Genomic DNA, 25,854 nt, shown 5'->3' on the forward strand with positions numbered 1-25,854 from the left:
ATTCAGTCGCTTGTAACTGAGAGAATCGCGAGGAAGAAATGCTGAGCCTTGGAAGATTTCCTGCGAACTTACAGCACAATCCCATCACAAACAATCTTCAATTTCCCCCCAAATCCCACTTCCCGTATTCAACCCACCTCAACTTCGAAGCTGTTCTAGCAAAGACGCGAAGTGAGCTGTGCTGCAACGCCTTGAAAACCAAGAAGAAAGGCGGCGGCGGCGGCTATATCGTGAAAGAAAAGGAGGAAGCTGACGAATTCGAAGATGAAGATTTTGACGGCGAATTCGTTGATTCGACTGAAATTGAAGACGGCGATGACGAGGATGAGGATGATGACGTCTTTGTTCCTTTGCGGGATATGAAGAAGTGGCTTGAGAGGCGGCCGCGTGGGTTCGGCGAAGGCAAAGTGTATGATACTTCAATTGAGGATAAGTTGATGGAAGAAATCGAGCAGAGTAGGGTAGCCCAGATTGCAAACCTGAAAAAGCTCAAGGAAAATTCACTAAAACCGACTCCCAACAAAGAGAAAGGTTTGCCATTTTTGGGGATTTAAATTCTGTAATGTTTGATTTCTTCATGTTTTGGAGAAGTGGGAGGGCTGAAAATGATTTCTTTGCAGTTAAATTGTTTGTACATTTGTTTAAGATATAAGTCGAATACTGGTTTTGATGTCTTAACCGTTGTGCCTCGCTTGTTTATGCTTACTTGACTCGCTTAGCGAATGCCATCGATTGAGTAGAACCATGTTAGGATACTTAATTTGTATCCAAAATGTTTGTTAATCCTCAAAGGCTCTGCTCTGTGCTAACAAGGCGTTGGAATCCACCAATTTGTAGTGGATGACCCTAACCTTGGATAGCTTGTATGAGCCGGTTTAGAGGTTCATCCTTATGAGTGTGTAGTTGGACCAATATCGACCAGATCTATTTGTTTGAGAACTTACTATCTACCTGTTTACTATCCTATGTTGCAACGGCTCCTCACTTATATTCTCTGCGTGTTTATGGCATTTTGTTTTGGAATAACAAAACGTGCACGGCTTCTGCAGGACCTCAGCCTCTCTTTGATGGATTTCGAGTGCGTTTGGTCAATCTCCCTAAGAAGAAGAATATTCACAAGGATTTACGAATAGCATTTCAAGGAGTTCCTGGAATAGTAAATATAATCCCAGTAGTTTCTGGAAATGAAAAAACCAGGGATCCAGTTTGCAAAGGGGTTGCTTTTGTCGACTTCAAGAAGGAGGACGAGGCACATAGGTACATCTCCCAGACTTGCATATGTAATTTGAGTTTTCATATATATGAAAATATTCAGTTGGCTGCACTTGTTGTTGTATTTTGCTAGATTTATGCAGAAATTCACAGGTAAAAGCATAGCCTTCGGCAAGGTTGAAAAGCAGATAAAATGTGAGACGGTGAAACCAAAGCTGCCAAAGCCTGAACTTGATCAATCAGTTGATGGTAGTAGTAAGGGCCCCTTTCAACAACAACGCATTCTCAACTCTGATGAAGAGATCTGTGGTTCACTGCTGCATTCATCGGAAGAGAGTGTAGCTAATGAAGCGGGTGAGATGCATGATGTGCCTGGACAATGGGAAGAAGATGATGGAGGGATCAGTGACGCCTCAACTACCACCGGCTCTGAGTTAGCTGATGAACCGGAAGAAAGAAAAGAGCCTGCTATTGACAAAAAGGAGACAAGAAAAACAAAGAAGCATCCGAAAAAGGTGGCATCAAGACGAGTGAAACCCAATGTTCCAACCCTAGACATACCGGGATCTGCCAAGAAGTAAACCCCCCAAATACTATACAGAAGCACGAGAGCAGTAAACCTTCTTGTTTCCTTACTAACATTTCTTCTTCATGCAGGTTGAAAGTTAGAGAGCAAGCGGTGCTCTCAGGCGTGTTTTCAAAATATGGAGCAGCTGCTGCTTCGACTGTACAGGAAGAGAGTAGATAACAAATGACACTCGTGAACAATAATTTTGTGTTTTCAAGAATGTGAGATAATTTCTCTTGCAACTCGTTCAGAAATGGAGAGTTCTTTTTGGGTTTATATTGCAAAATGTGGTTAAATTCATTCGACCTTTATCTTTACTGCTCAGTATATTTCCAGCTTAGAATGATGGACATGGTTGATCATTCGACTCTGCATTCCATTTTCAGCTCAGTAAATGTGAAATTTACTCGGTCAAAGAAACAAGATGTCTACATTTACACACACCAAGTTTACATGATACAACAAGGTATTTATGCATAAAATTTCATGGTAGGAGTAATTTGCAAATGCATTAATAATTAATCATTTTTTAAATATCAATTCAAGCTCAACGGAAGGGGACCATTTAAAACCTCAAGAATCACGATTCAAAAAGAGTCAACTAAATATGGACATCCCCTCCAACAATGAGAGATTTAAGAATATGGATTAAATTGGATGAACTTTCAGAATATGGGTCCAGGCATGCAAATTTTTCATTTTAGAGGATTATTGCATTTCCTTTTCTTATTATTTTCATCACAAAATACAAAAATTAACCAAACTATCCAACAAGATATTTCAGTATTTGGGAACCAATTTAATCTCATATTTGCGCTTACTACTTAGTTTCTTATAGTTGGACTTAAGATGGGTTTTTTTAATCCATGTTTTTGTGTAAGTATTTAGTTAATTCTTGTATTTTTTTTAAGTGAAAAGAATAATAAAATAAAAGAAAATAAGAGGAAAATTGCAAATTTTACAATAAATGAAAAAGTTCGCATGCTCTAATATCACATTTTTTGATAGAGGTGCGAATTTGATACGATCTCATATCTTAGTAAATCACAATTATTTAGTTATCTTTTATTACCCAAATCTTTTCCATATCTTTATTTTCTTATTCAATAAGTTAGGTTAGTAGTATTCTAGTATTATAAATAGGAGAGTTTGTTATCATTTTATGCAATGAATGAAAATATATTATTTTGCCCACAAAGAACGAGTATTCTTCTACCCCTAGTTTACCGCTGCCCGACGGAGAGACATCCGCGCACAGCAGGAGCTAGAAGCGCCGACGATCCTGTCGGAGAGATCTTGATCGCCGAGCAAATCAGCCGCCGATCACCGTCGAGGAATTGAGTCCTTAACAACTGGTGCTTTCATCGGTTTACTCATGTCCCGCTTCCATAGCAACGGGAAATCAATGTGGGGGGGGGGGTCACCGCCCCGACACTTTTCCAGACGGTGCTTCCCGCCGCACTCACGTGGGAGGCCACCGCGACAAGTCAGACTTTCAGCGCCCTCCCATGGAGGAGGACCCGATTGACCGCCCGTCCGACGAGGGACACATTGACGACTCAATTGGCAACAAATTGGATCGCGTGATGGATAGGTTAGATAAATTAAATGCTTGGAGAGAGGAGACGGACCGGCGGTTTGAGAATTTGGAACCTGCAATCCCGCGCGCGTTCAGTCAGCCGCTTGACTACGATGACGGTGATGAATGACGAGTATTCTTCTACCCCTAGTTTACCGCTGCCCGACGGAGAGACATCCGCGCACAGCAGGAGCTAGAAGCGCCGACGATCCTGTTGCAGGACGCCGGAGAGATCTTGATCGCCGAGCAAATCAGCCGCCGATCACCGTTGAGGAATTGAGTCCTTAACAGAATTACATCCCAAATACTAAAATATTTCGCTGGGCAGTTTGGTTAATTCATGTATTTATGATACTAGAAAAGAAGAGAAAAATGCAATAATCCCTTAAAATAATAAAAGATTTGCATGCCCTGGTTTTATATTTTTTTAAAAATCATCTAATTTAATCCAAAAAATTGAAAGATCATCCAATTTAATTACATATTCTGAAATCTCTCTATTAAAATAAGAAATCGATATACATGACCTAAATTTGGTAAATTTTATTGTAACCTTGAGCAGAAAAAATGAAAATGTCCTTAACTGGGATAATGGCATAAAATAGTACAGTAAAAATGAAAGTTGAAGATAATAAAACAGTTTCAGGGTGGATTGGCAGGTGAATAAGCTCGAAAAAATAAAACAAACTTTCTTTTTCATTGGTTTCATTTAAATCACACCTAAAAACCCAACTCCCATCCACCCCACCCACTCCCTAATCTCACCTCCGTCCACAAACTAGCTGACTCTATTGCTAACCAACTACGGACTACTTGTTACAGTAAGGGTTTCGCTAATTTTGCTGCGTTACTTGATGTTTTATTTTGTGTACAATTGATCACTCATTTATGTACGGTTTTCTGTTCTGTATCATTCATATTTTGTGTTTATTGGGCTATTTTATTTCTGGGTTTTGCTTTCTGTTATTTGTATGTTTTGGTTGATGAGAAGCTTCAAATTTGTTCAGAAGTTGGGGAAGTTTGCTTCTTCAAGTAGGAGATACGGAAACTCTGTAAGTTGATCGCTCTTAAACTATTTATGCTATCTTTATGTCTGGTTAATCTATTTTTTTATTTCTTCAACTGATACACCAGAAATAGCAGTGTTGTATAACTTCTCCACAATAAAGGAATCGTCTTTATTGTATGAAGGTTTTGAACTTTGTGGTTTGAGCATGTAATCAGGGGCTAATTGAACGCCTCAATAATTGGGCCAAAATTTGTTCTTGTGTTTTACTTCTGAATGAATTTGAGATGTCTGGTTGAGTGAAATGCTATAGTGACATTAGGCATGTGTGTCTCATTGCAGTATCCTGCCTCCCATCTGTTTTTCTTTTTTTTTTATGGATTTCTTGACGAGGAGAGGGATCTTTTTTTCAGCAAATCTTGAGAACTGGAGGGAGATAAACTGTAATGATCGGTTTGTTTCGTGCATGTGCTTCGTCAATATTCCCGGGAACTAGGCATTTCACTACTACAAGCCCATCGTGCAAAACTCTTTTTAATTCATGGGGAGCTAGCTTGCAGCATTCCAGTGCTAGGACAGTGAAGTTTGAATTGTTGTTGACAAGGCTTCAGTGTCAGAGCTATTCATCAAAAAAGTTGGGGGGAGGTAGTTCCCGTAAGGGGAAACTCGAGTCTAAACCATTAATGAAGGACGACAAGGAAGCCTTTTTTGTTCTTCGCAAGGGTGATCTCGTTGGGGTTTACAAAAGCTTAAGTGATTGTCAAGCTCAAGTTGGAACCTCGGTAATCACAAGTTCTCTGACATTGGTTTAAATTTCTGCATATTTCTTTTCTATTTGGCTATATAATTATGCAGTGATTCCTAAAACTTGAAGCAATTTTTGTTCACTGTTTGGTTCTAATTATCCTCTCTTTATTGTAGACTTGTCATATATGGTTTTATCTTGTGTAATCATGCCCTTTCAATCATCCAACTTATGTGGTTTGCTAAATTTTTTAAATTATTTTTTTGGATATATCTTCCAGAAAACTGCACTTCCCTTTTCCATGGTTGAAACTATATATCTCAAATTTGAATTCAAACCCAAACTGTGTTTCCATGGCTACGATTTGGTTGGAAGCAATTGAAACTGTTGTTGTAATTGAAATTGTTGGGCATCATTAAAAATAACTTACTTGTTTCTTTATTTCCTATCAGATATGCGACCCTCCTGTCAGTGCATACAAAGGTTATAACATGCCCAAAGACACTGAGAAGCATCTCATGTCTAGTGGGCTTAAGAATGCTCTTTACTCCATTAGAGCTTCTGATCTTACTGAAGAACTTTTTGGCACTCTTATACCGTTGGTAATATTACTCTTTCTCATCTACTGAAACTTGTAGAAACAGTGTGATTATTTTCATTTTTTTGCTGTTATATACATAGTTCAACCCTGCATGTTGCTAAGATATGAAATTTACTTGTCATTTACCTCTCTGAAACTGATAGGTACATGACTCTTTCCTTTTGGAAATATACCAATGTAGGGTTAAATTAAGAATGTGTTTGTCAATATAGTGTGAAATGTGAAAATACAATATGTTTATTATCTGAATAAAAAAGTGTAAAAGTGTATAATTCTTTTGGGAGACAAACAGTATGATAGTGATTGTTTGTGGGATTCATATTGCAACATATATTGATAGTTATCAAATATAATGTATTGTTATTTTGATAGTTGATAGGATAAGAAAATAACGTTTTACATTTATGAAAAGCAATTTCAGGCAGGAAAAGTACTACTTTTCTTTTCCAGAGGCAACGTGTTTCACTAAATAGATATAGATTAAGTTTAATCATTCGACCACTCCGACAAGTTGTAACCTATCTTTTAGATTGGATCTGAGTTCTGACATACTATAAGGTAAAACAATGTCTTTTAAGATGTCAGAGTTTTATATATTCCTTGAAATAAACTCTAGCCAAATACCCTCTTAAATCAATGTAGATAGTAAATGCAACAGACTCAATGATGGTATAAAATTTTGTGGGCAAATAAAAAAAGTTGTGAAGGAAACTTACTCTTCTTGAGTTCCAACATTGTCTTTTATTTTACTGACTGGTTAAAATGTTCACACCAACAGTTGAGATATTTACAAAGATTTAATTCTTCACTCTGCAGCCTGCCTCATATAGAGGTGAAACATCTAGTGAACCTGTGTCAAAGAAGAGGCCACAGGAACCTATGTGGTCAGAATATGGGGTAAGTCAGATGTTTACCAATCTCCAATTCATTTTCAGTGAGTGAACTGAATTTTCTGCATTGTTGATTCATAGTTAAGTTAACATTCAAGTTTGAAGTGTCATGGGCCCATGAGTGCACTGCAATTGAATACTGTATAAAAGATCTTCTACTCTCTATGTTACCAAAATTTGTAATCGGAGGAAAAATATATTGATCATTTTCTTTTGGATATGCTCTTGATAAATGAAGTTGAGAACTTCTTGTTATTCAGGAGATTTGAAAATGCCCATGGTGTTCTTTGCATGCATTAGTTTGTCTGTATAAGTATTCTATTGGCTAAATATAGTCAGTGGAGGGTCTTTTTAGCCTGAACACAACTTCCTAAGTGTTTTCATTTATGTGATCAGTTTGATTGGAAATTTAACTACACACTGGTTTGTTTGCATTCAATTTGCAGGAGGCTGTTGGACCCGTCTTGACTGCTAGCGATGCATTAACAAAGCATTTTAAGTTAGACCCTTATAGAGTTGATCAGAATCAATCAGTTTGTGTGAGTGGCATATGGTTGGAATTCATAGTACTCATAACACTTTCTTTTTTAATTAGCTCCAAAATAAAGTTTTGTCTACTTATAAAGTGTCACTCAATTCATAGTAAAAGATACAGTAAAGTTGAAAATAATAAACACAAGTTTCTGTGCTTGAAAAGCTATCTATGTGTCCTTAACAGCGGTCTTGTACTATCGAGTTTGATGGTGCTTCAAAGGGAAATCCTGGTCAAGCAGGGGCTGGAGCTGTACTGCGATCTGATGATGGAAACTTGGTGAGTAGATTGCTCTGTTTAGAGGTTGTATGTCTTTATTGCTCTGCTAATGAGTTTGACATTTTTCACATGTTAAGATTTGCAGGCTACGTGAAGGCTTAGGTGTTGCCACCAATAACTTTGCTGAATATCGTGGCTTTATACTTGGGTTAAGATATGCACTCACAAAAGGTTTTACAAGTGTTCGAGTTCGAGGTGACTCCAAACTTGTTTGCATGCAGGTATATGTCCCTGTTAACGAATTAGAATTTCTATATCTGAGCAGGGGGCTGGCAAAAAAAAAAGTCATACTGGCTCTTTTTCTCCAATTTTTGGCACTAGTGATAGCTGCAGTTTCTTGTTTATGGCCGCTTTATTCAACACTTTCTGTGTCCCATTTTCACTTTCTTCTTTTTCTTTTAAAAAATTTATTAAGTCAGTAATGAAAATGTTAAACTAAACATATAGGTGCCTTTTAAATTGTTTGACAGCTGTTTTTAGTTGATGTCAATCTATCATTGCAGCATGTATGTTTCCTATATTTGCAGCATTAAGAGGTTTAGATCCTTCAGCATGTGTGTTTTAGTATGCTTTTTGGTCTAGCATAGCTTCCTTTGTTTGTTTATGCTTGCCTATGAGGCATGAAACCTATGATTTCTCTGGCAGATTCAGGGATTATGGAAGGTCAAAAACCAAAATATCTCTGGCTTGTTTGATGAGGCAAAGAAATTGAAGGATAGATTTCTCTCGTTCCAGATTATTCACATTTTAAGGGTAAGTTCACAACTATGACATGGTCTGCATAGTGCAACTACCCCTGCTAATTATATCATCATGATTGAGATTAACTCGTTATTTCTATCTTCTTCAAGGATTTAAATTCGGAGGCCGATACTCTGGCTAACTTGGCTGTAGATCTTGCTGGTAATCTATTACTCCTCTTACTGTAATTCAATTTAGTTATGAAAGCTACATCGTTTTGATCTGGTTTGGTATGTGGCTGCAGAGGGACAGATTCAGGAGGAGATCGATAAATAACTTCGACTGACAAGAACCTTGCGCTTCTTCTTCCTAACGCAATTTTGCATTTTTTATTGCCATTTTCTTATTTTCTTGGATTTATTGGTTGCCTCTGTATCATCTGCTGTTGCAGTTTTGAACAGTTAATATGTTAAAGTGGAATGTAAAGTATCAGTGGCAAAGGGCTTTTAGTTTTCATTTTTAGATGCATGATCTTGAACTAGCTAGCTAGGTCTTTATTCAACATGGATGCTTGTCAAAATTTCTCAGTAATTGTAAAACGTTGCCCACAAAATCTCTCCTCTATACACAGTTTTATACTTGTACTAACAAAATTTGTGTTGGAAATTGGCTATTTGAATAAGCTAATTATAGTTTGGTTTGTCATTTGTCAGTAAACAAAAAAGAATCATATATTCAGTAACTATATTCTAGAGGATATAAAGTTAGTGCATTAACTTTCTCACAATAATGTGCTGAGAATGTGTCTTCAAAGTGCGTAAAAAGAAGGGTAATTTGCTTGAAAATTGTATTTTGTCCTGCAATTCTAAATATCTGTAGTAGTAAAAATAATACTCCTATCCTGTTAATTATGCAACATTTGTTTTTTGGCGTGACATTTTATCTGGTTTTGTTTTGTGCGTTAAGTTGGGATGGAGTGAGTAAATTTTAATATTTTCCTCATTTTTGTACAAGGTTTAATTTAGGGTGAGTATCTAATGTGTCATCTTAAATTTTCAACATTTACAACACCACTGATGAATTTAATTATTTTTCTCAAAACATTTAGCAAATTAACTATGTCATCAATTTAAAACACATGTGTGTTAAATTAAAACACACTATGAAATTTAGATAAACTTTAGAATTCATTTTCATGGTTGATAAACTTGAGATAAACTTTATAATTCATAACTTTACTACTCATTTTCATGGTTGATGGACTTATCAGAATTTGACATGTATTCATAATTTTTATGATAATTTATCAAAACATTAATTTGTAATTAGGAGTACTATTTTCTAAAGTATACTTAGCCCCACATGATAGCTTTAATTTTAAAGTACTCTTGATAATTTTATTTAATAAACTTTGACTTTATTTTGAATTAAACACTTTTATTATTGTGATTAATTCACACACACATAGTGATCTAAATTCAGTATATGTGTATTTTTTAATTATATGCCCCTGGGATGTGCTTAAAAAATAGTAGTATCTACTTTTAAAGTTACAATCTACGTCCAACCACGTGCTGCCGCGTGGCACATGATTTGCAATATTGTAAACATAAATATGCAATATACATTTATGGAAGTTTTAGATTGATTTCTGGCATATTGCATTTTAATTATTGGCAGATTGTGTTTTTTATTGTTGAGTTTTGCATTTTAGACATAGACCTTTTAATTTGCATTATATATATAGATGAATTGGATTTATATATAGTTTATTTTGCATTGTGGACAATTATGGTTTTTAATGCAAAACTCAACAATATAAAATACAATCTGCCTATAACTAAAATGCAATATGCGGAAATCCATATACAATTTCACAAATGCATATTGCATTTTAGTGTTTACAATATTGCATTGTTATTGCCACGTGCAGCATGAGATTGGAAGTACGTTGTGACTCTAATTAAGAATGCGCCCTAATGCTCTCTTGTATGTACTCCCTATGTCCCATTAAATATGCAACATTTGGGAATCGGCACGGGTTTTTATGTAGTGTTTTTTTGTGAGTTAATGAAGAGAGTAAAGTAAGAGAGATGAAAAAGTAGAGATGAAGATGTTTCCATTTTAGGAAACGTTTCATTTTTAATGGGATTAACTAAAAAGAAAGCGTTTCATTTATAATGGGATAGATGGGGTATATAATATAAATATTAGTTGAACATTTAACTCATATAACGTCTTATTCGTGTGTGTGTGTGTGTGTGTGTGTGTGTGTGTGTGTATATATATATATATATATGGGTGTGTTAAGGTCTTTCGCAGCTTTTCAGTCCAATGTTCTTTTTAATCACAGCCCTTGGATCCTTGAATTGGATGGTTGTGATGATCTGCATTATTAGTCGGTGTGCATTATTCAACTGAAAAACTGCATGATTACACTATAATGGTGCATTATTAGTCGGTGTGCATTATTCAACTGAAAATCTGCATTATTAAATGACACGTGGCATCAATCTAACCGTCGGATGACAAAATCGTTTGGCTGAGATTAAAAAGAACAATAGAACAAAAGATATAAAAAGGAAATGAATACATCTATATATATATATATATATATATAGGAGTGATCAATATTTAACTAATTTTAAGTGTATAACTAGAGAACAAATCTCAGCCACACATCTTAATACTCCAAATTAATCTTATGGCTTAGCTATTTTTACATGATTTAAATAAAAAATAATTAACAAGGGCATTTTTGGAAACCATATTCAACTCCAACCGTCTCCTTCAAATTTCCAACTCCAATTTCAGAAAAAATGGGGCTTCTATTCACACTTCTTTTCCTCTCCCCTCTCTTCCTCCTCTCCCAAGCCTCCTCCGCCGAGCTCAACACCACCCGCTGCGCCCTCGCCGGCGCCACCAATTGCAACATTTTCCGCAGTAAATTGGTGTACGACGCTTCCTACCCGTTCTACGACTTCTCCTCCTGCCCCTTCATCGACGACCAGTTCAATTGCCTCAAATACCGCTGTCCAGATCGGAATTACCTCAAGTACCAGTGGCAGCCTTTCTCCTGCAACCTAGCTAGGTAATCAATTGATTCAATTTCTTTTGATCATCGCTTTCGGCGAAGCAGCGGCAGGCGGATGGAGGTGGCAGAGGAAGCCATGGATGAACCACGGAGCTTCCGCAGTCCCCACGATCGCCTCGTGAATCCAACGGCTGAGCATCCGTTTCAGTTCCTAAATTGTCTATTTAGTTTCAAAATCTGACGATTTTGCTCTGTTCGTGTAGGTGTGGTCCTACTGCCAAGAGAAACTATCATTTGTATGGTGATATTGTTTCTTTTGATACGACATACTCAACAAATAGGTATGTGCACACTAATTACTATTTTTCACTTCAGTGAAGTATATTGAGCATATCGTGATGTATATTGTGCATTACAGTGATGTATATTTCTGCATGCTTATAGTGTATTGTTTTTCATTTTATGGAAGTATATTGAGCAATTAGTGAACTACAATATGCTTACAGTGAAGTGTATTGAGCATGCCTTGACATTGAGTATATTGAGCATATAGTGATGTATATTGTGCATTACAGTGATGTATATTTCTGCATGCTTATAGTGTATTGTTTTTTTTATTTTTATTGAACATTCAGTGAAGTATACTGAGCATGCCTTATAGTGTACTATTTTTATTCATTTAGTGAAGTATATTGAGCATTTAGTGAACTTAGTATATGTTTATAGTGATGTATTTTGAGCATGCATTATAGTGTACTATTTTTTCATTTCACTGACATATATTGTTCATATAGTGAAGTATATTCTGCATGCCTTAGAGTGATGTGTTCCATGGTTAAGTAATGTTTCTGTGATAAATGCGTATAGTGATCTATTTTATTCACATCAGTGAAGTAAAAACATGCTTAGAGTGATGTTTTCCACGTTTAGAGTGATGTTTCTGTGATATTTTCTTATAGTGATCTATTTTGTTCATATCAGTGAAGTAAAAACATGCTTAAAGTGATGCGTTCCATGGTTAAGTGATGTTTCTGTGATATATGCATATAGTGATCTATTTTCTTCATATCAGTGAAGTAAAAACATGCTTAGAGTGATGTTTTCCACAGTTAGAGTGATGTTTCTGTGATATTTTCTTATAGTGATCTATTTTGTTCACACCAGTGAAGTAAAAACATGCTTAGAGTGATGTATTCCAAGGTTATAGTGATGTAAAAACATGCTAAGAGTGATGTATTCCATGGTTAGAGTGATGTGTCTGTAATATTTTCTTTTAGTGATCTGTTTTGTTCACATCAGTGATGTAAAAACATGCTAAGAATGATGTGTTCCATGGTTAGAGTGATGTTTCTGTTATATTTTCTTATAGTGATCTGTTTTGTTCACATCAGTGAAATAAAAGTATGGTAAGAGTGATATGTTCCACGGTTAGAGTGATGTGTCTGTGATATTTGGCTATAGTGATCTATTTTGTTCACATCAGTGAAGTAAAAACATGCTTAGAGTGATGTTTCTGTGATATTTTCTTATAGTGATCTATTATGTTCACATCAGTGAAGTAAAAACATGCTTAGAGTGATGTATTACATGGTTAGAGTGATGTGTCTGTGGTATTTTCTTATAGTGATCTATTTTGTTCACATTAGTGAAGTAAAAACATGCTAAGAGTGATGTATTACATGGTTAGAGTGATGTTTCTGTTATATTTTCTTATAGTGATCTGTTTTGTTCAAATCAGCGAAGTAAAAACATGCTAAGAGTGATGTGTTCCACGGTTAGAGTGATGTGTCTGTGATATTTGGTTATAGTGATCTATTTTGTTCACATCAGTGAAGTAAAAACATGCTTAGAGTGATGTATTTACAAGAAACATTCTGAAAAAATGAAACATCATATTTACTAGAAATTCTATAGAACATGTGTACGTAGCCAATCTCAAAACTCGAATCAGTAGAAGTTATGCACTCGGAGTTTGATAAATTGAAATGTGGATCTGGTAGCTCGGAATCCCTTCAATCCGGTCTCGTGGCGCTTGTGCAGCTCTACAATTCATTCGAGGAATTCAGCCGGAATAAATCATCAGGAGTCGATGGTGCTGATCAGAAATCGATGGAGGAATCTCTGTCGTGATCGGTGGATCTGCTCGACGCATGCGGTGCAGTCAGAGAGGTGCTTCAGATGATGAGAGAGAACGTCCGCACGCTTCAATTGGCGATGTGGCGGAAGGGAACTGATTTCGATTCCGCGGTGCAAAACGACGACGGAGAGGTCACTGGTTTCGAGGCGACGGCGACGAGAAGGTTGAATCGCGTGAATTTGGCAGAAGAGAGAAGAGAGGTTGAATCGCGCGACGAGGTTTTTTCAAATGAGAGCATTTTACTTTTTACCCTAATTTTGTCTGTGAAGTGACCATTATACTCCCGCCTTGTTATAGTGAAGTAAATTTGTGATAAGAGTGAACTGATTCTCCTTTAAATTCAAAAATCACATGTATTAATACTAGCTCTTGATTTTCTTGATCTTGTGGCTGTGATTTGTTCTATAGTTATGTACTTAATGAGCACTTGCCCTAGATCACTACTATATATATATATATATAAGGATGTATTCATATCCTTTTTCCATCTTTTGTTCTATTGTCCTTCTTAATCTTGGCCATTCAATTTCCAGATCTGATGGTTGATTTTGGTGCCACTTGTAATTAGTTTAATTATTAAAAAAAAACTGAAAATGGCAAGAATGGAAGATCAATTTCACGCTCTATTTTTCTGCTCAACTCTCCAACGCCGTCTCAACACTATTCCTCTTCCCCTCTTTCACAAATCATTCCGTGATAATTTATCCTGTATCGTTATAGACCACTCCACGATAGAGACTACACTTAAACCGATGCACGATGGCTTTGTCAAGGACCTCGATAGCATCGATTTCTCCCAGAAGGTTTCTGCTGTTTTCTTCGTCGCAGCGGTCATAATCTGCACAGTCGCGAGTGCGATTGCTACTGCAAACGCCAATCCCGGGTGGGCATGGGCGGCAATGGCTGGGGTCGCGATGGCTGCCGGTAAGGGGATGTTGCCTGATAATCTCCCTATAGTCGTCAAGGCCAAGCTCATCTCCAAAACAGAAGATCAAGGAAGCCGGCGACGCGATGCTTCTCACTGCTTAAGGTTATTGATTATGTGACTGTTTTATTGTTTCACTTTTAGAAATGTTCGAATTTCAGTGGTTTATGATCGAGTTTTGGACTTTTAGGGTTTTTACAATCGATGGATGTTGTTGAATTGGTTTCCGTAATGTTCTTCTTTAGTTTATTGCTTTGGATATGATCTGATTTACTTCCGTAATGGTTGTTTTATATGTAATAATGGACGATTTGTGAGCTGTAATGTAATTGTTTGTTGACCAGTTTAATTTAGGCGGCCGAGATTGATTGTTCGGTGCACGTTTCTTGTTTACCCCAAGGGTTTAGCAATCCTTGGGGGTAGGATGTAGTATGTACTACGTCTTAAAATCGTCGTCAAAGAACACGAGTTTCAGTCATTCATCTAGGGTTTAGAAATCATATCGGCTAGGTAGTAGTTTTTTACTGATACACATAATGTACATATTATATTATATAATGGTTGTTATAGGTTCTGTAATGCACGATATGTGATCTGTAATGTACATTTTTACTGACCAGTTTAATTTAAGTTTGGCCGTGTTTGCTTGTTCGGCACACGTTTCTTGTTTTTCCCAAGGGTTTAACAATGCTTGGGGCTAGGGTGTAGTATGTAGTAAGTATTAATACCATCGTCAAAGTACACGAGTTTCAGTCATTCATCTAGGGTTTAGAAATCATATCAGCTAGGTAGTAGTTTTTTACTGATACACATAATGTACATATTATATTATACAATTGTTGTTTTAGGTTCTGTAATGCACGATTTGTGAATTGTAATGTACATTTTTACTGACCAGTTTAATTTAAGTCTGGCCGTATTTGATTGTTCGGCGCACGTTTCTTGTTTTCTCAAAGGGTTTAGCAATCATTGGGGCTAGAGTGTAGTATGTACTAAGTATCAAAATTATTACCAAAGTCCACGCGTTTCAGTCATTCAACGAGGGTTTAGAAAGCATATCGGCTAGGTAGTAGTTTTTAACTGACACACATAATGTACATATTATATTATATAATGGTTGTTTTAGGTTCTGTAATGTACATTTTTACTAACCAGTTTAATTTAAGTTTGGCCGTGTTTGCTTGTTCGGCACACATTTCTTGTTTTTCCCCAAGGGTTTAACAATCCTTGGGGGTAGGGTGTAGTATGTACTAAGTCTTAAAACCGCCGTCAAAGTAAAGGAGTTTCAGTCATTCATCTAGGGTTTAGAAATCATATTGGCTAGGTAGTAGTTTTTTTACTGATACACCTAATGTACACATTATATTATATAATGGTTATTTTAGGTTCTGTAATGCACGATTTGTGATCTGTAATCTACATTTTTACTGACCGGTTTAATTTAAGTTTGGCCATGTTTGCTTGTTCGGCGCACGTTTCTTATTTTCCCCAAGGGTTTAACAATGCTTGGGGCTAGGGTGTAGTATGTAGTAAGTATTAATACCGTCGTCAAAGTACACGAGTTTTCCACACATCATTATTGGGTTTTTTTTCGGATTAGTCTTGTGCTTCACTTGGTTGTCTTAGTATTATTAGTATTCTCACTGTCAACATTTAATACATATTATTATTGCATTATTAATCTGTTTTTGTTCATTATCGTTAATGAAGTTGTACTTTATTGGATACTAGCACTTCACTTACTCTATATAGTTGTTCCATTACAGTTCATTATCGGACACAGTATGTACATTATATGTTGCATTACGAAACTGATAATGTACATTGTTGGCCTTGAAGTTTACCATTATTATCCAAACGCACTTAATGGAGTGTACATAATATTTTTGCATTAGTAATATGTTCTCGTTCATTATCGTTAATGAAATTTTACATTATTGGATATTAGCACTTCACTCACTCTACATAGTTATTCCATTACAGTTCATTATTAGACAGATTATGTACATTATACATTGTATTGCGAAACTGATAATGTACATTGTTGACCTTGAAGTTTTTCATTATTATGCACACGCACTTAAAGGAATGTACATTAATAATATACTACAGTTTAGAAACTCAGACGGGGTTCGTCGACAATAGAGATGGTCGACCTTTCTCCCCCTGGGTTTCTTTTGGTCACCCTCTTCTGGAGCTGTGCTTGGCCCTGCCTCGGCCAATCTTACCCTGAATTTCTGCGCTAGTGCAACTGGAATTACATCATCGACTGATTCGTCGATGTCCAGTCTTAGCTGTTTTTCTGCTGTGGAATCGTCAACATACAACATCAGAAAATTATTCTAACGAACAGAATAATGCATAATATTTTATATATAATGTATACTACTGATTAAAGAATGCACATATTCATTCAAATAATGCACAAAGGAAAATTATACAAGCATATTTGTAATTTGTGCTTTTCACCATTTCACCTATGTACACAAGCAGTCCCATAATGCCTAATACCTGGTAAATAATGTAAACCACTAGCTACATAATGTACAAATTCAATCAAATAATGCACATAGGTATATTGCATTCACCATTTCACCCACATCACTCAGCAAGCCATCAAATAATGTATACCACTACATAAATAATGGAAATAGATTTGTTACCTGCAGCCTGGGTAGACTGAGATCTTGATGGTCGGCCTCTTTTCATCATTTTTAATCTGCGAGACGAACAACAAATCAAATTTCGAAACCATTTCATCTAAATAATCGCACAATCCACCATTGTAAACCATTAACTAATTACATTTTGCATATAAGACAAAACACTAACCAAAACGGAAACACATTTGTGATTACACAAAATCGCGACAAAGGCCACTTTAAAAACACTGAATTTTTGGATGAAAATTCCGGAATCTACTTCTAGACGGAGAATATCGGCGTTTAAAGGGTGTTATTCCAAAAAAATAACTCTTTTCAACCCTACCTTTTCGACGCCTTCAAGAATATGGTCTCGCGCTACCGGAGTTCGTTGTAGACAGTGAAATCGACGAAAAACGAGAGATTTCTGGAGATGCCGGGTTACTTCCCTTGGCGGCTAGGGTTTGGAGAGTGGGTGGAATGTGGGGAGACGATTTGCAGAGAGAAGTGAATTGTGGGATTGACGTTTGGAGTGAGAGAGAGTGAGTGGATGGAAGGTTGTATCAAATTCCGCTTGATTTTCGCCAAATCCGTTTTGGGCGTTTTTCCATTTAGTTGTTTTACTACTTTACCCTTATAATGCACAAAATCCACCCTATAATGCAACACGGGATAAAAAAAATGAGATTTCATCTGGCCCCTCCATCCACCAAATCCAACGACTCAAATTAAGAAGAAAGTTTAATCTTAGGGATCAAAAGGAGATTAATGCTCCCCTATGTATATATATATATATAATGAACACAAAATAGATTAGATTTTTACCGTACATTTTTTTATCTAATGCAACACATTTAGGACCCGTTCAATAAGCTAGTAATACCTAGATATAGATTTATATCTATACATTTCTAGATGTTTGGTATCATAATTACACCACCTTACAAGCACTTATTTTTTCTCTAAAGCCCATCTCGGTATAATATTTGGATTCAACATAACCTTTACCCCTACATATATTAGTAAAATTTAGTGATCTTTATAGGAGCATACAGTAATTTTAATTTGTGTATTCATAGTAATATTTTATCGATTTAAATAAACAATTAAAACATCTAATTACGATATGTCGAGATCAAATGAAAGTTGGATGTATAAATTGCAATGATATTTTAATTGAGGAATAAAATTGTAAAACCTACGAGTACTAGTATAAAATATAGGCCCAGCCCATTAGGTTGCTGCCTGAACTAAACTTACTCTCTTCTTCTTGCCGCCATTGTTCCTGACCACAAGTGCGGCCGCCACACCATCGTCGAACACCGTAAGATCCTCACTCCTCTCGGTTTTTCTTCTTGGTTTCCAGGAATAAGTCTTCCAGGAATAAGTCTTCCTCTACGCTGCTCAAGGTTGTTTATAGTTTAATTTTAATTGCTGTTTTTATGCTTTTGTTGAAAATTTATTTGTTGTTTGATGTTTCATTTATGTAAGTGAAATCAGTTGATATTACCACGTATCCAATTTCCGTTAGCCTTATGTCAACAAATTGAAATTACCTGGCTAGGTTATGGTGATTGTTCTATGTCTAGCTGATTTTCCGTTGCTTCTTTTTGTTTTTAATTGGTTGGAAATCTATGCCTCGATGGTTATTTTTGCTGCAGTTGTGTGTCACGTCGTATTTATCCGTGAGAAATTGGTATAAGCTGATTTTTTTTCTGCAAGTTCATTTTTATTATTGCTTCTGTTTGTGTTATTTGCTATATCAATTAGCTTATTTTATTTTGTTTGTCTGGTGATTTGAATTCTCATAATGTTATGTCCTGTAGGATAAAGAGTAAGCCATGGTTCAGTACAATTTCAAGAAGATTACTGTTGTCCCCACGGGGAAGGAGTTCATTGATATTATTCTTTCTCGTACACAACGCCGAACCCCAACCCAAGTGCACAAGGGATATGCCATTTCACGTCTTCGGCAGTTTTATATGCGTAAGGTGAAGTTCACCCAGCAGAATTTTCACGAGAAGCTGTCAACAATTATCGATGATTTCCCCCGGCTGGATGACATCCACCCTTTCTATGGTGATTTGCTGCATGTTCTTTATAACAAAGATCATTACAAGCTTGCCCTGGGCCAGATTAATACTGCAAGGAACCTGATTGGAAAGATTGCCAAGGACTATGTCAGGCTATTGAAGTATGGGGATTCTCTCTATCGCTGTAAGTCTCTGAAGGTTGCTGCCCTTGGGCGTATGTGTACTGTTATCAAAAGGGTTACCCCTAGTTTAGCTTATCTCGAGCAGATAAGACAGCACATGGCTAGGTTGCCGTCTATTGATCCGAATAGTAGAACTGTGCTGATCTGTGGGTACCCCAATGTTGGAAAGAGTTCATTCATGAACAAGATCACGAGAGCCGAAGTTGATGTACAACCATATGCTTTCACCACAAAGTCATTGTTTGTTGGTCATACAGACTACAAGTATCTGAGGTATCAAGTGATTGACACTCCTGGGATTTTGGATCGACCGTTTGAAGATCGGAATATCATTGAGATGTGCAGCATTACAGCTCTTGCACATCTTAGAGCTGCTGTTCTGTTTTTCCTTGATATCTCTGGTTCTTGTGGATATAGCATTGCTCAGCAGGCTGCTCTTTTCGATAGCATCAAGTCTTTGTTCATGAACAAACCCCTGATCATTGTCTGCAACAAGACTGACTTGCAGGCATTGGAAGGGCTTTCTGAGGATGATATGAAACTGGTCATGGAGATGAAGTCGGAAGCTATGAAAACTCTAGTAGGCCAAGGGGGTGAGGCAACTGATGGCAGTAATGTACTCTTGACTATGAGTACTTTGACTGAGGAAGGAGTAATAGCTGTAAAGAATGCTGCTTGCGAGAGGCTATTGGATCAAAGAGTGGAACAGAAAATGAAGTCCAAAAAGCTGAATGACTGCCTGAACCGATTCCATGTTGCCATGCCTAAGCCGCGTGATCAGAAGGAAAGGCCTGCTTGTATTCCCCAGTCTGTTTTGGAAGCCAAAGCTAAGCAAGCTGAGGTTGATGCTGAGAAGGAGAAGAGGAAGCTGGAGAGAGATCTTGAAAATGAGAATGGAGGTGCTGGTGTGTACTCTGCTAGCTTGAAAAAGCGCTATATTCTCGCGCATGATGAGTGGAAAGAGGACATCATCCCAGAGATTCTTGATGGGCACAATGTGGCGGACTTCCTCGACCCGGATATATTAATGAGACTTGAGGAGTTGGAGCGAGAAGAAGGTGTTCTCCAAGGACTGGAGGAAGATGATGATTTTGAGATGGACGGGGCTGAGCTAACCCCTGAAGAACAGGCTGCACTTACAGAGATCAGGAAGAAGAAGAGTTTACTTATCCAACAGCATAGAATTAAAAAGAGTACTGCTGAGAGCCGACCAACCGTTCCCAGAAAATTCGATAAAGATAAAAAGTTCACATCTGAAAGAATGGGGAGACAGCTATCATCCCTTGGACTTGATCCATCGATGGCTATTGACCGAGCTCGCAGCAAATCTAGGGGTCGTAAGAGGGAGAGGTCCACTGACGGAGTAGAGTTTATGGATGTTGATGGTGATAAACAAAATAAGAAAATGCGGTTGAAGTCAAGATCTAGGTCAAGGTCGATGTCCAGACCACCGGGTGAAGTTGTCCCAGGAGAGGGCTTCAAAGATTCTGCTCAGAAAAAGAAGGCTATTAAGATTGCTAAAAGTTCAAGCAAAAACAGGAACAAGGAGGCTCGTAGAGGAGAAGCAGACAGAGTTATACCAACTCTCAAACCTAAACATTTGTTTTCCGGCAAGAGATCAACTGGCAAAACAGACAGACGCTAGTAACATCAAGGTAAATATTAGCTCAATGATATCTACTAATTTCTTACATTCTCTATGTTGCTAAGCCTAAATATTATGCTATTGTTCATTTAATCATCCTTTTGGTCTTTCATTGAAACTGTCTGTTCATTTGTACACTTCATATTATTATAGTGTTACACTGTTATTCCTGTTTATAATTTTTGTGAAATGCAAATGTGTTCTTGTATTCTTGGACGTCCTAGTTATCAATGCTCACCCAAAAATCTGATACTTATTTTGACTTATGTCTGATGCAGATTATCTTTGCTGCTGTGGGACTCTCAAGTTGTGATGGCTAGTGTTTCAGTCTAGATGTTTGTTTTGGTTTAACCCCATATGTTTGAACATGTTTTATTTTACTCAATTTTGGCCGAAGTTTTATTGTTTATGTATGCATTTTGATACTCTTGTTATAGTAAAAGCATATGAATGTTGTTTGTTTGTTATTTTATTAGTGGAGTTTATAAGTTTGTATGCAGCTGGCCGAGGTGATTGGCTCAAGTAATACTTCTCACCAAGTTAACAGCTGCACATATCACAAAATAATGGTATCAACAACCAGCTCTTGTCTCCCTCAGTTTCGGGGTCGAGATAGAGGGTGCCGTACATGTATCCATTTTTTATTTTCTATTTTTAAAAAAAATTATTTGCATACCATTGCTCTTTATTTGTTTTGATAAACATAAATTGGCGTTTGGTGTCTAAATTTATGGTACTTGTCACATATATTTGTTATGGATAAAATTGGATTAAACCACTATTTTAGTACTCTTTGTATTTCGTTTGAACCTTTTTGATTTTGTAGGTTTTAAATCGTTTTACTACTTTTGTCCATGAAAGTAATTATTTTTTCTTTTATTTAGATAGTTTATTAAAATTGGTCTTTATCTATTTAAGATAAATTTTTCATCTATAAGAGCATCCACTACGCTGTCCTCTTACCGTCCCTTAAACTATTATTTGAGGGCTCCGCTGTACTTTATTCCTCCATCCCTTAACTAAGGGACAGAACCTGCAATGCTCCGTCCGTTAACCGTCCCTTAAATTACTATTCAATCAATTTCATTTTTTATTTTTTTCCAACACAATTCAATTAAAACAAACACACTTCGTTAAAATTAAAATAACATTACAGCATAAAATAAAAATACAACTTAAAATAAAAAAAAACATAATTAAAATCTTTAAAAATAAAATTGACATAATTTAAAATATAATTTTATATGGACATCCTTGAATGTTTTATGTTTCATTTTCGATGTGGGACAAAAACTTTCTTGGATGTCTCTATAAAAGAAAAACAACCAAGAATGATTTTGTCCCACATCGAAAGTGAAACATAAAACATTCAAGGATTTAAAAAAAAAAAAGAAGAAGAACAACCAAGAATGATTTTATCCCACATCGAAAGTGAAACATAAAACATTCAAGGTTGTCTCTATAAAAGAGAAGCAACCAAGAATGACTTTGTCTCACATCGAAAGTGAAACCTAAAACATTCAAGGTTGTCTCTATAAAAGAGAAGCAACCAAGAATGACTTTGTCCCACATCGAAAGTGAAACGTAAAACATTCAAGGTTGTCTCTATAAAAGAGAAGCAACCAAGAATGACTTTGTCCCACATCGAAAATGAAATGTAAAACATTCAAGGTTGTCTCTATAAAAAAGAAGCAACCAAGAATGACTTTGTCCCACATCGAAAGTGGAACATAAAACATTCAAGGTTGTCTCTGTAAAAGAGAAGCAACCAAGAATGAGTTTCATAAATTCGCAAGCCCATCAAATATATGTGGGCTATTACGAATTTCTTGTATTTATTTATTTGTAAAAATTGTTTTTAAATATAAAAATCAATTTTTATAAATAAAAAGTATTTTTTTAAAAATTTTTGATTTTTTTAAAAAAATTGATTTATTGAGTCAGCGTGACGGCGCTCACTCGCGGGCCGGCGAGTGGGCGTCACGCATGGCGCAGGGGCGCGCCACGTCGTGTGGCGTGACAGCCCGTCCCGTGTCTCGAAGACACGAGCCGCGGGACGGGATCGGGACGGGACGGCGTGTCGCAACCCGTCGCGCGAGCGTTCCGTCCCTCCGCGACGGAACACGGGACGGTGGCGCGCCGCGTAGTGGATGCCCTAATGAGTCTTATTTTGTACTAATAATATTTTAATCACTTTATGAGGGACGGAACGCGGGACGATGGCGCGCCTCGTAGTGGATGCCCTAATGAGTCTTATTTTGTACTAATAATATTTGAATCACTTTATTTCTTCAATTTTTTTAACTTTGTCGAGGACTACGTGTTAAAATATGTGTTGTCTACAACTAAAACTAACATTTTTTTTGGATGGAGGTAGTGTTTATTTCATCAAATGATAATATAGTAATTTTAAATCATACATATGCAAACGTTAATAACCAGCCAAGAAAGATGAAATCTGAAAAATTATCACTTTAGAGAGCTAGTGCTATACTATAGTATTTTATTTGTGTGAGAAGATAGAGAAAATATGTTTGTCCTCGAATTTGTTGGAGTTCGGCCCAACTTAGGAGTATAAAACTGCACCGACTTGGAGCGTAAGAAAGCATAATAAGGACGAAAATCACGACGGTTTCTCTCAACATCCAAAATCAATGACGTCCAGTGATGGCGGCCGTGTTGAGGCGACCGGCTCTCACCCTAGCAGCGGCGTTCACGACCACCCGAACCTGCTCCACTGCATTTTCGGAGCCGTGTAGCTATCGCGGCTATGCGACGCGTGCACCTTCGGCGGAGCTACTTAACCATGCCGCGCCAACCCAGGTTTAGACGCTACCGGTCAACATTGAGCGTCGTGTGGTCCTGTACGACGGCGTTTGCCACCTCTGTCACGCCGGTAAATTTTCCACATTTCTGTAGAAATATATCTATGCTTCTCTGATCTATGCTTATTATTTTGTTGCGTACGCATTTACATCTTTTAATTCCAGATTTTACCCTTCGTTCTCTCGATTTTGGGGGTTTATCTGACGCATTTTGTGTGTGTGTTTTTCTATATTTCGGTGATGCTTTATTTGTGCTATTTCATCGTTTAATTGCATGTAGATTGTAGAGAGGTTTCGTTCTACATTTTCCCTAAACCCTAAGAATCTCAAAATTAGCATGTGCTATGTTCTTTCCGGTGAGGGTATTTCATTTTCTGAAGCAATATTTCCCTTGAATTCTATCAAATATTGTAGGAGTGAAATGGATCATAAAGGCCGACAAGGATAGGAAAATAAGTTTCTGTTGTGTGCAATCAAAAGCAGCTGAACCTTACTTGAGCCTATGCAGAGAGAAGCGTAAAGATGTTCTTCGTCGCTTCCTGTTCGTTGAGGGCCCCAACTCATACCACCAAGGCTCTGCTGGTAATCGCTTGTCCACAGCCAAGTAGCATCAAATAAACATAATGTTGGCTGATGGTACTTTTTTTGTGTGCAGCTGCTTTACGGGTTTGTTCATACTTGCCCCTGCCTTACTCTGCCTTGAGTTCTCTCATGGTTATTCCGGCTCCGTTGAGGGATGCTGTCTATGACTATGTGGCAAAGCGGCGCTATGACTGGTACGGAAAAGGAGATGACTGCCTGGTCCTCAAGGAAATTGAGCTGCTCGAACGCTTTGTCGATTGGGAAGAGCTTCTGGAGCGCAGCAAATCCAAACAAGAATGAGGCTCCTTTTGGGACATAATGTAAATATGTTGCTCTTCCACTAGAAACAATTCCACCACCTTGTGTGTGTGTGGTGTTTTTGGTTTGATGTTTAGTGAAATTTGAAACCCTCACAAGGGAGCTGATCATGTTAGCATCTCCAACATGATGGTTCTTGAATTTAGATGAAATAAATCAATGTTTCTAGACATTGTGAACTACTTGCATTTCTCAAATAGTACAAATATAGTTGGATTGACAGAAGTTGAAGAGTTCTATGCTGTAGGACCAACTTTACTTTTTGGCTAACTATTCTACAAATAAGATTTGAGGCACAGTTGATGAATTCTAAGTGCTAGTCCATTCTTTCCAGTCTTTGTCTAGATGAGCTTGAGCCCATTTTATGGCTGCTCGGGCAGCTTGTGGTCCTCCAGGCAAGCCCTTTTCGTTGATGGTATCCGCCATATCAATGAAAGGAAGCACCAAGAGTGTTCCTGGACCACCATACTCGGAGTGCAAGAAGTTATCGAATATCTATTACAAGTGAAACACTACACATTCAGCAGTTGCAACAACATTACTTATTCACTCTCATACAGACAAATATATATGTTAGGAATACAGATTTCTGATATCTGATGTTCAGCATGAATATAATCCTCTGTTTTTAAGTCAACAATTATTTGAACTCCATCCCAACCACCAACTGAACTTTCAAAGAGTGAAATACTACTCCACAATTCTACTAGTATATCCTACGAAAACCGCTTTTTAAAATTCAACATTACAACAGCAAACAATCATCAAGAATAAGCATTTAAGCTGCAAGTTAAATCCTCCCTATTAGTCCTAATTTGCTAATACAGTATGATAAAATTAGCATTGAAATCCCAATTCATTATTGAAAGAGAAGTAAAGAGATTGGGGGAAGAACCTCAGTACAGACTCCAACAACTTCATCTAGGGAATCTCCAAACATATCTTTCTTGGCCAACTTCTTCTGCAAATGGGACTTAAACTTTTCAGTCTCCTGTGGAGAGAGTGAGATTCATTATCAGACAACTGAAGAAATTGCAAAACATAGCAACTAAAAAGGAAAAAGAATAAAGCTGACGGATTCAGCAAATTCGGGAATTGGGTCGGGGAATTTGTACTCCTTTTCAGCTCTGCAAATGAGGTTTGATTTGGTTGTCTTGAGAAGCAGAGGAGTTTTAGGTTTGGTAGTGGATGAGGAAGCCAAATTAATGGAAAATAAGAGATTTGACGGCGGGAGGAAAGAGGCAACAGGTGAGGGAGCTGGAGCTGGAGCTGGAGCTGGAGCTGCTCTACATATGCCACAAGCCATTCTCTTATCTTCACCGCTTCGAATAAATGTTTCTCTTTTTCTCCAGTATTTAAGGGTTTATCTGCACATTCTGTTGAACCTTGTCGTCATTTTATACAATTATTAGTTTGAGGGCGGGAGTATGATTAACAA

The 25,854-nt window shown here is 37.1% G+C and overlaps 6 protein-coding genes across 8 annotated transcripts; 5 read left to right on the plus strand and 1 right to left on the minus strand.

The window, feature by feature from the left end:
- LOC121797286 lies at window positions 1–2,056 on the plus strand. The gene is made up of 4 exons (XM_042196044.1): window positions 1–531; window positions 1,050–1,257; window positions 1,346–1,789; window positions 1,870–2,056. The coding sequence occupies exons 1-4, from the start codon at window positions 39–41 to the stop codon at window positions 1,958–1,960; spliced, it is 1,236 nt and encodes a 411-aa protein (XP_042051978.1). The 5' UTR covers window positions 1–38; the 3' UTR covers window positions 1,961–2,056.
- Window positions 2,057–4,042: 1,986 nt separating this feature from the next.
- Window positions 4,043–8,706, plus strand: LOC121794758. 2 transcript variants are annotated; one of them, XM_042193086.1, is made up of 11 exons: window positions 4,043–4,180; window positions 4,367–4,411; window positions 4,779–5,147; window positions 5,563–5,712; window positions 6,528–6,608; window positions 7,048–7,140; window positions 7,320–7,412; window positions 7,490–7,633; window positions 8,058–8,165; window positions 8,264–8,315; window positions 8,398–8,706. In XM_042193086.1, the coding sequence occupies exons 3-11, from the start codon at window positions 4,812–4,814 to the stop codon at window positions 8,427–8,429; spliced, it is 1,089 nt and encodes a 362-aa protein (XP_042049020.1). In that variant the 5' UTR covers window positions 4,043–4,180; window positions 4,367–4,411; window positions 4,779–4,811; the 3' UTR covers window positions 8,430–8,706. The 2 variants fall into 2 exon arrangements, with proteins under 2 accessions (XP_042049020.1, XP_042049021.1); XM_042193087.1 differs by having other exon boundaries at window positions 4,076–4,180; window positions 4,370–4,411.
- A 2,206-nt stretch (window positions 8,707–10,912) lies between these two features.
- LOC121796524 (protein trichome birefringence-like 38) lies at window positions 10,913–13,257 on the plus strand. The gene is made up of 3 exons (XM_042195357.1): window positions 10,913–11,184; window positions 11,391–11,468; window positions 13,128–13,257. The coding sequence occupies exons 1-3, from the start codon at window positions 10,913–10,915 to the stop codon at window positions 13,255–13,257; spliced, it is 480 nt and encodes a 159-aa protein (XP_042051291.1).
- Window positions 13,258–18,032: 4,775 nt separating this feature from the next.
- On the plus strand, window positions 18,033–21,158 carry LOC121794756 (nucleolar GTP-binding protein 1-like). Of its 2 annotated transcripts, none has more exons than XM_042193083.1 (3): window positions 18,033–18,155; window positions 18,658–20,701; window positions 20,970–21,158. In XM_042193083.1, exon 2 carries the CDS (start codon window positions 18,673–18,675, stop codon window positions 20,689–20,691), a length of 2,019 nt encoding a protein of 672 aa, XP_042049017.1. In that variant the 5' UTR covers window positions 18,033–18,155; window positions 18,658–18,672; the 3' UTR covers window positions 20,692–20,701; window positions 20,970–21,158. The 2 variants fall into 2 exon arrangements, with proteins under 2 accessions (XP_042049017.1, XP_042049016.1); XM_042193082.1 differs by having other exon boundaries at window positions 18,080–18,240.
- Window positions 21,159–23,345: 2,187 nt separating this feature from the next.
- On the plus strand, window positions 23,346–24,641 carry LOC121796525 (uncharacterized protein YuxK). Its single transcript, XM_042195358.1, has 4 exons — window positions 23,346–23,402; window positions 23,521–23,587; window positions 23,931–24,098; window positions 24,172–24,641. The coding sequence occupies exons 1-4, from the start codon at window positions 23,346–23,348 to the stop codon at window positions 24,396–24,398; spliced, it is 519 nt and encodes a 172-aa protein (XP_042051292.1). The 3' UTR covers window positions 24,399–24,641.
- On the minus strand, window positions 24,577–25,843 carry LOC121794759 (protein PLASTID REDOX INSENSITIVE 2, chloroplastic-like). The gene is made up of 3 exons (XM_042193088.1): window positions 25,492–25,843; window positions 25,312–25,407; window positions 24,577–24,911 (listed from the first exon to the last, which is right to left on the minus strand). The coding sequence occupies exons 1-3, from the start codon at window positions 25,720–25,722 to the stop codon at window positions 24,726–24,728; spliced, it is 513 nt and encodes a 170-aa protein (XP_042049022.1). The 5' UTR covers window positions 25,723–25,843; the 3' UTR covers window positions 24,577–24,725.
- Window positions 25,844–25,854: the final 11 nt, after the last annotated feature.

This window comes from Salvia splendens, chromosome 3, assembly GCF_004379255.2.
Source record: "Salvia splendens isolate huo1 chromosome 3, SspV2, whole genome shotgun sequence".
Taxonomy (NCBI): Eukaryota; Viridiplantae; Streptophyta; class Magnoliopsida; order Lamiales; family Lamiaceae; genus Salvia; species Salvia splendens.

What these genes read in the sequence shown, in the direction of transcription:
- LOC121796525 (XM_042195358.1), top strand. Translation starts at nt 23,346, where the DNA reads ATGACGTCCAGTGATGGCGGCCGTGTTGAGGCGACCGGCTCTCACCCT. An exon ending in TTGCCACCTCTGTCACGCCG is followed by an intron (nt 23,588 to 23,930) that starts GTAAATTTTCCA and finishes CAAATATTGTAG; the next exon opens with GAGTGAAATGGATCATAAAG. An exon ending in ATACCACCAAGGCTCTGCTG is followed by an intron (nt 24,099 to 24,171) that starts GTAATCGCTTGT and finishes TTTTGTGTGCAG; the next exon opens with CTGCTTTACGGGTTTGTTCA.
- LOC121794759 (XM_042193088.1), bottom strand. Translation starts at nt 25,722, where the DNA reads ATGGCTTGTGGCATATGTAGAGCAGCTCCAGCTCCAGCTCCAGCTCCA. An exon ending in TTCCCGAATTTGCTGAATCC is followed by an intron (nt 25,408 to 25,491) that starts GTCAGCTTTATT and finishes CTCTCTCCACAG; the next exon opens with GAGACTGAAAAGTTTAAGTC. An exon ending in TTGTTGGAGTCTGTACTGAG is followed by an intron (nt 24,912 to 25,311) that starts GTTCTTCCCCCA and finishes CACTTGTAATAG; the next exon opens with ATATTCGATAACTTCTTGCA.
- LOC121794758 (XM_042193086.1), top strand. Translation starts at nt 4,812, where the DNA reads ATGATCGGTTTGTTTCGTGCATGTGCTTCGTCAATATTCCCGGGAACT. An exon ending in AGATTATTCACATTTTAAGG is followed by an intron (nt 8,166 to 8,263) that starts GTAAGTTCACAA and finishes ATCTTCTTCAAG; the next exon opens with GATTTAAATTCGGAGGCCGA. An exon ending in CTTGGCTGTAGATCTTGCTG is followed by an intron (nt 8,316 to 8,397) that starts GTAATCTATTAC and finishes ATGTGGCTGCAG; the next exon opens with AGGGACAGATTCAGGAGGAG.
- LOC121796524 (XM_042195357.1), top strand. Translation starts at nt 10,913, where the DNA reads ATGGGGCTTCTATTCACACTTCTTTTCCTCTCCCCTCTCTTCCTCCTC. An exon ending in TTCTCCTGCAACCTAGCTAG is followed by an intron (nt 11,185 to 11,390) that starts GTAATCAATTGA and finishes CTGTTCGTGTAG; the next exon opens with GTGTGGTCCTACTGCCAAGA. An exon ending in ACGACATACTCAACAAATAG is followed by an intron (nt 11,469 to 13,127) that starts GTATGTGCACAC and finishes TGGATCTGGTAG; the next exon opens with CTCGGAATCCCTTCAATCCG.
- LOC121794756 (XM_042193083.1), top strand. Translation starts at nt 18,673, where the DNA reads ATGGTTCAGTACAATTTCAAGAAGATTACTGTTGTCCCCACGGGGAAG.
- LOC121797286 (XM_042196044.1), top strand. Translation starts at nt 39, where the DNA reads ATGCTGAGCCTTGGAAGATTTCCTGCGAACTTACAGCACAATCCCATC. An exon ending in AAGGAGGACGAGGCACATAG is followed by an intron (nt 1,258 to 1,345) that starts GTACATCTCCCA and finishes GTATTTTGCTAG; the next exon opens with ATTTATGCAGAAATTCACAG. An exon ending in ATACCGGGATCTGCCAAGAA is followed by an intron (nt 1,790 to 1,869) that starts GTAAACCCCCCA and finishes TTCTTCATGCAG; the next exon opens with GTTGAAAGTTAGAGAGCAAG.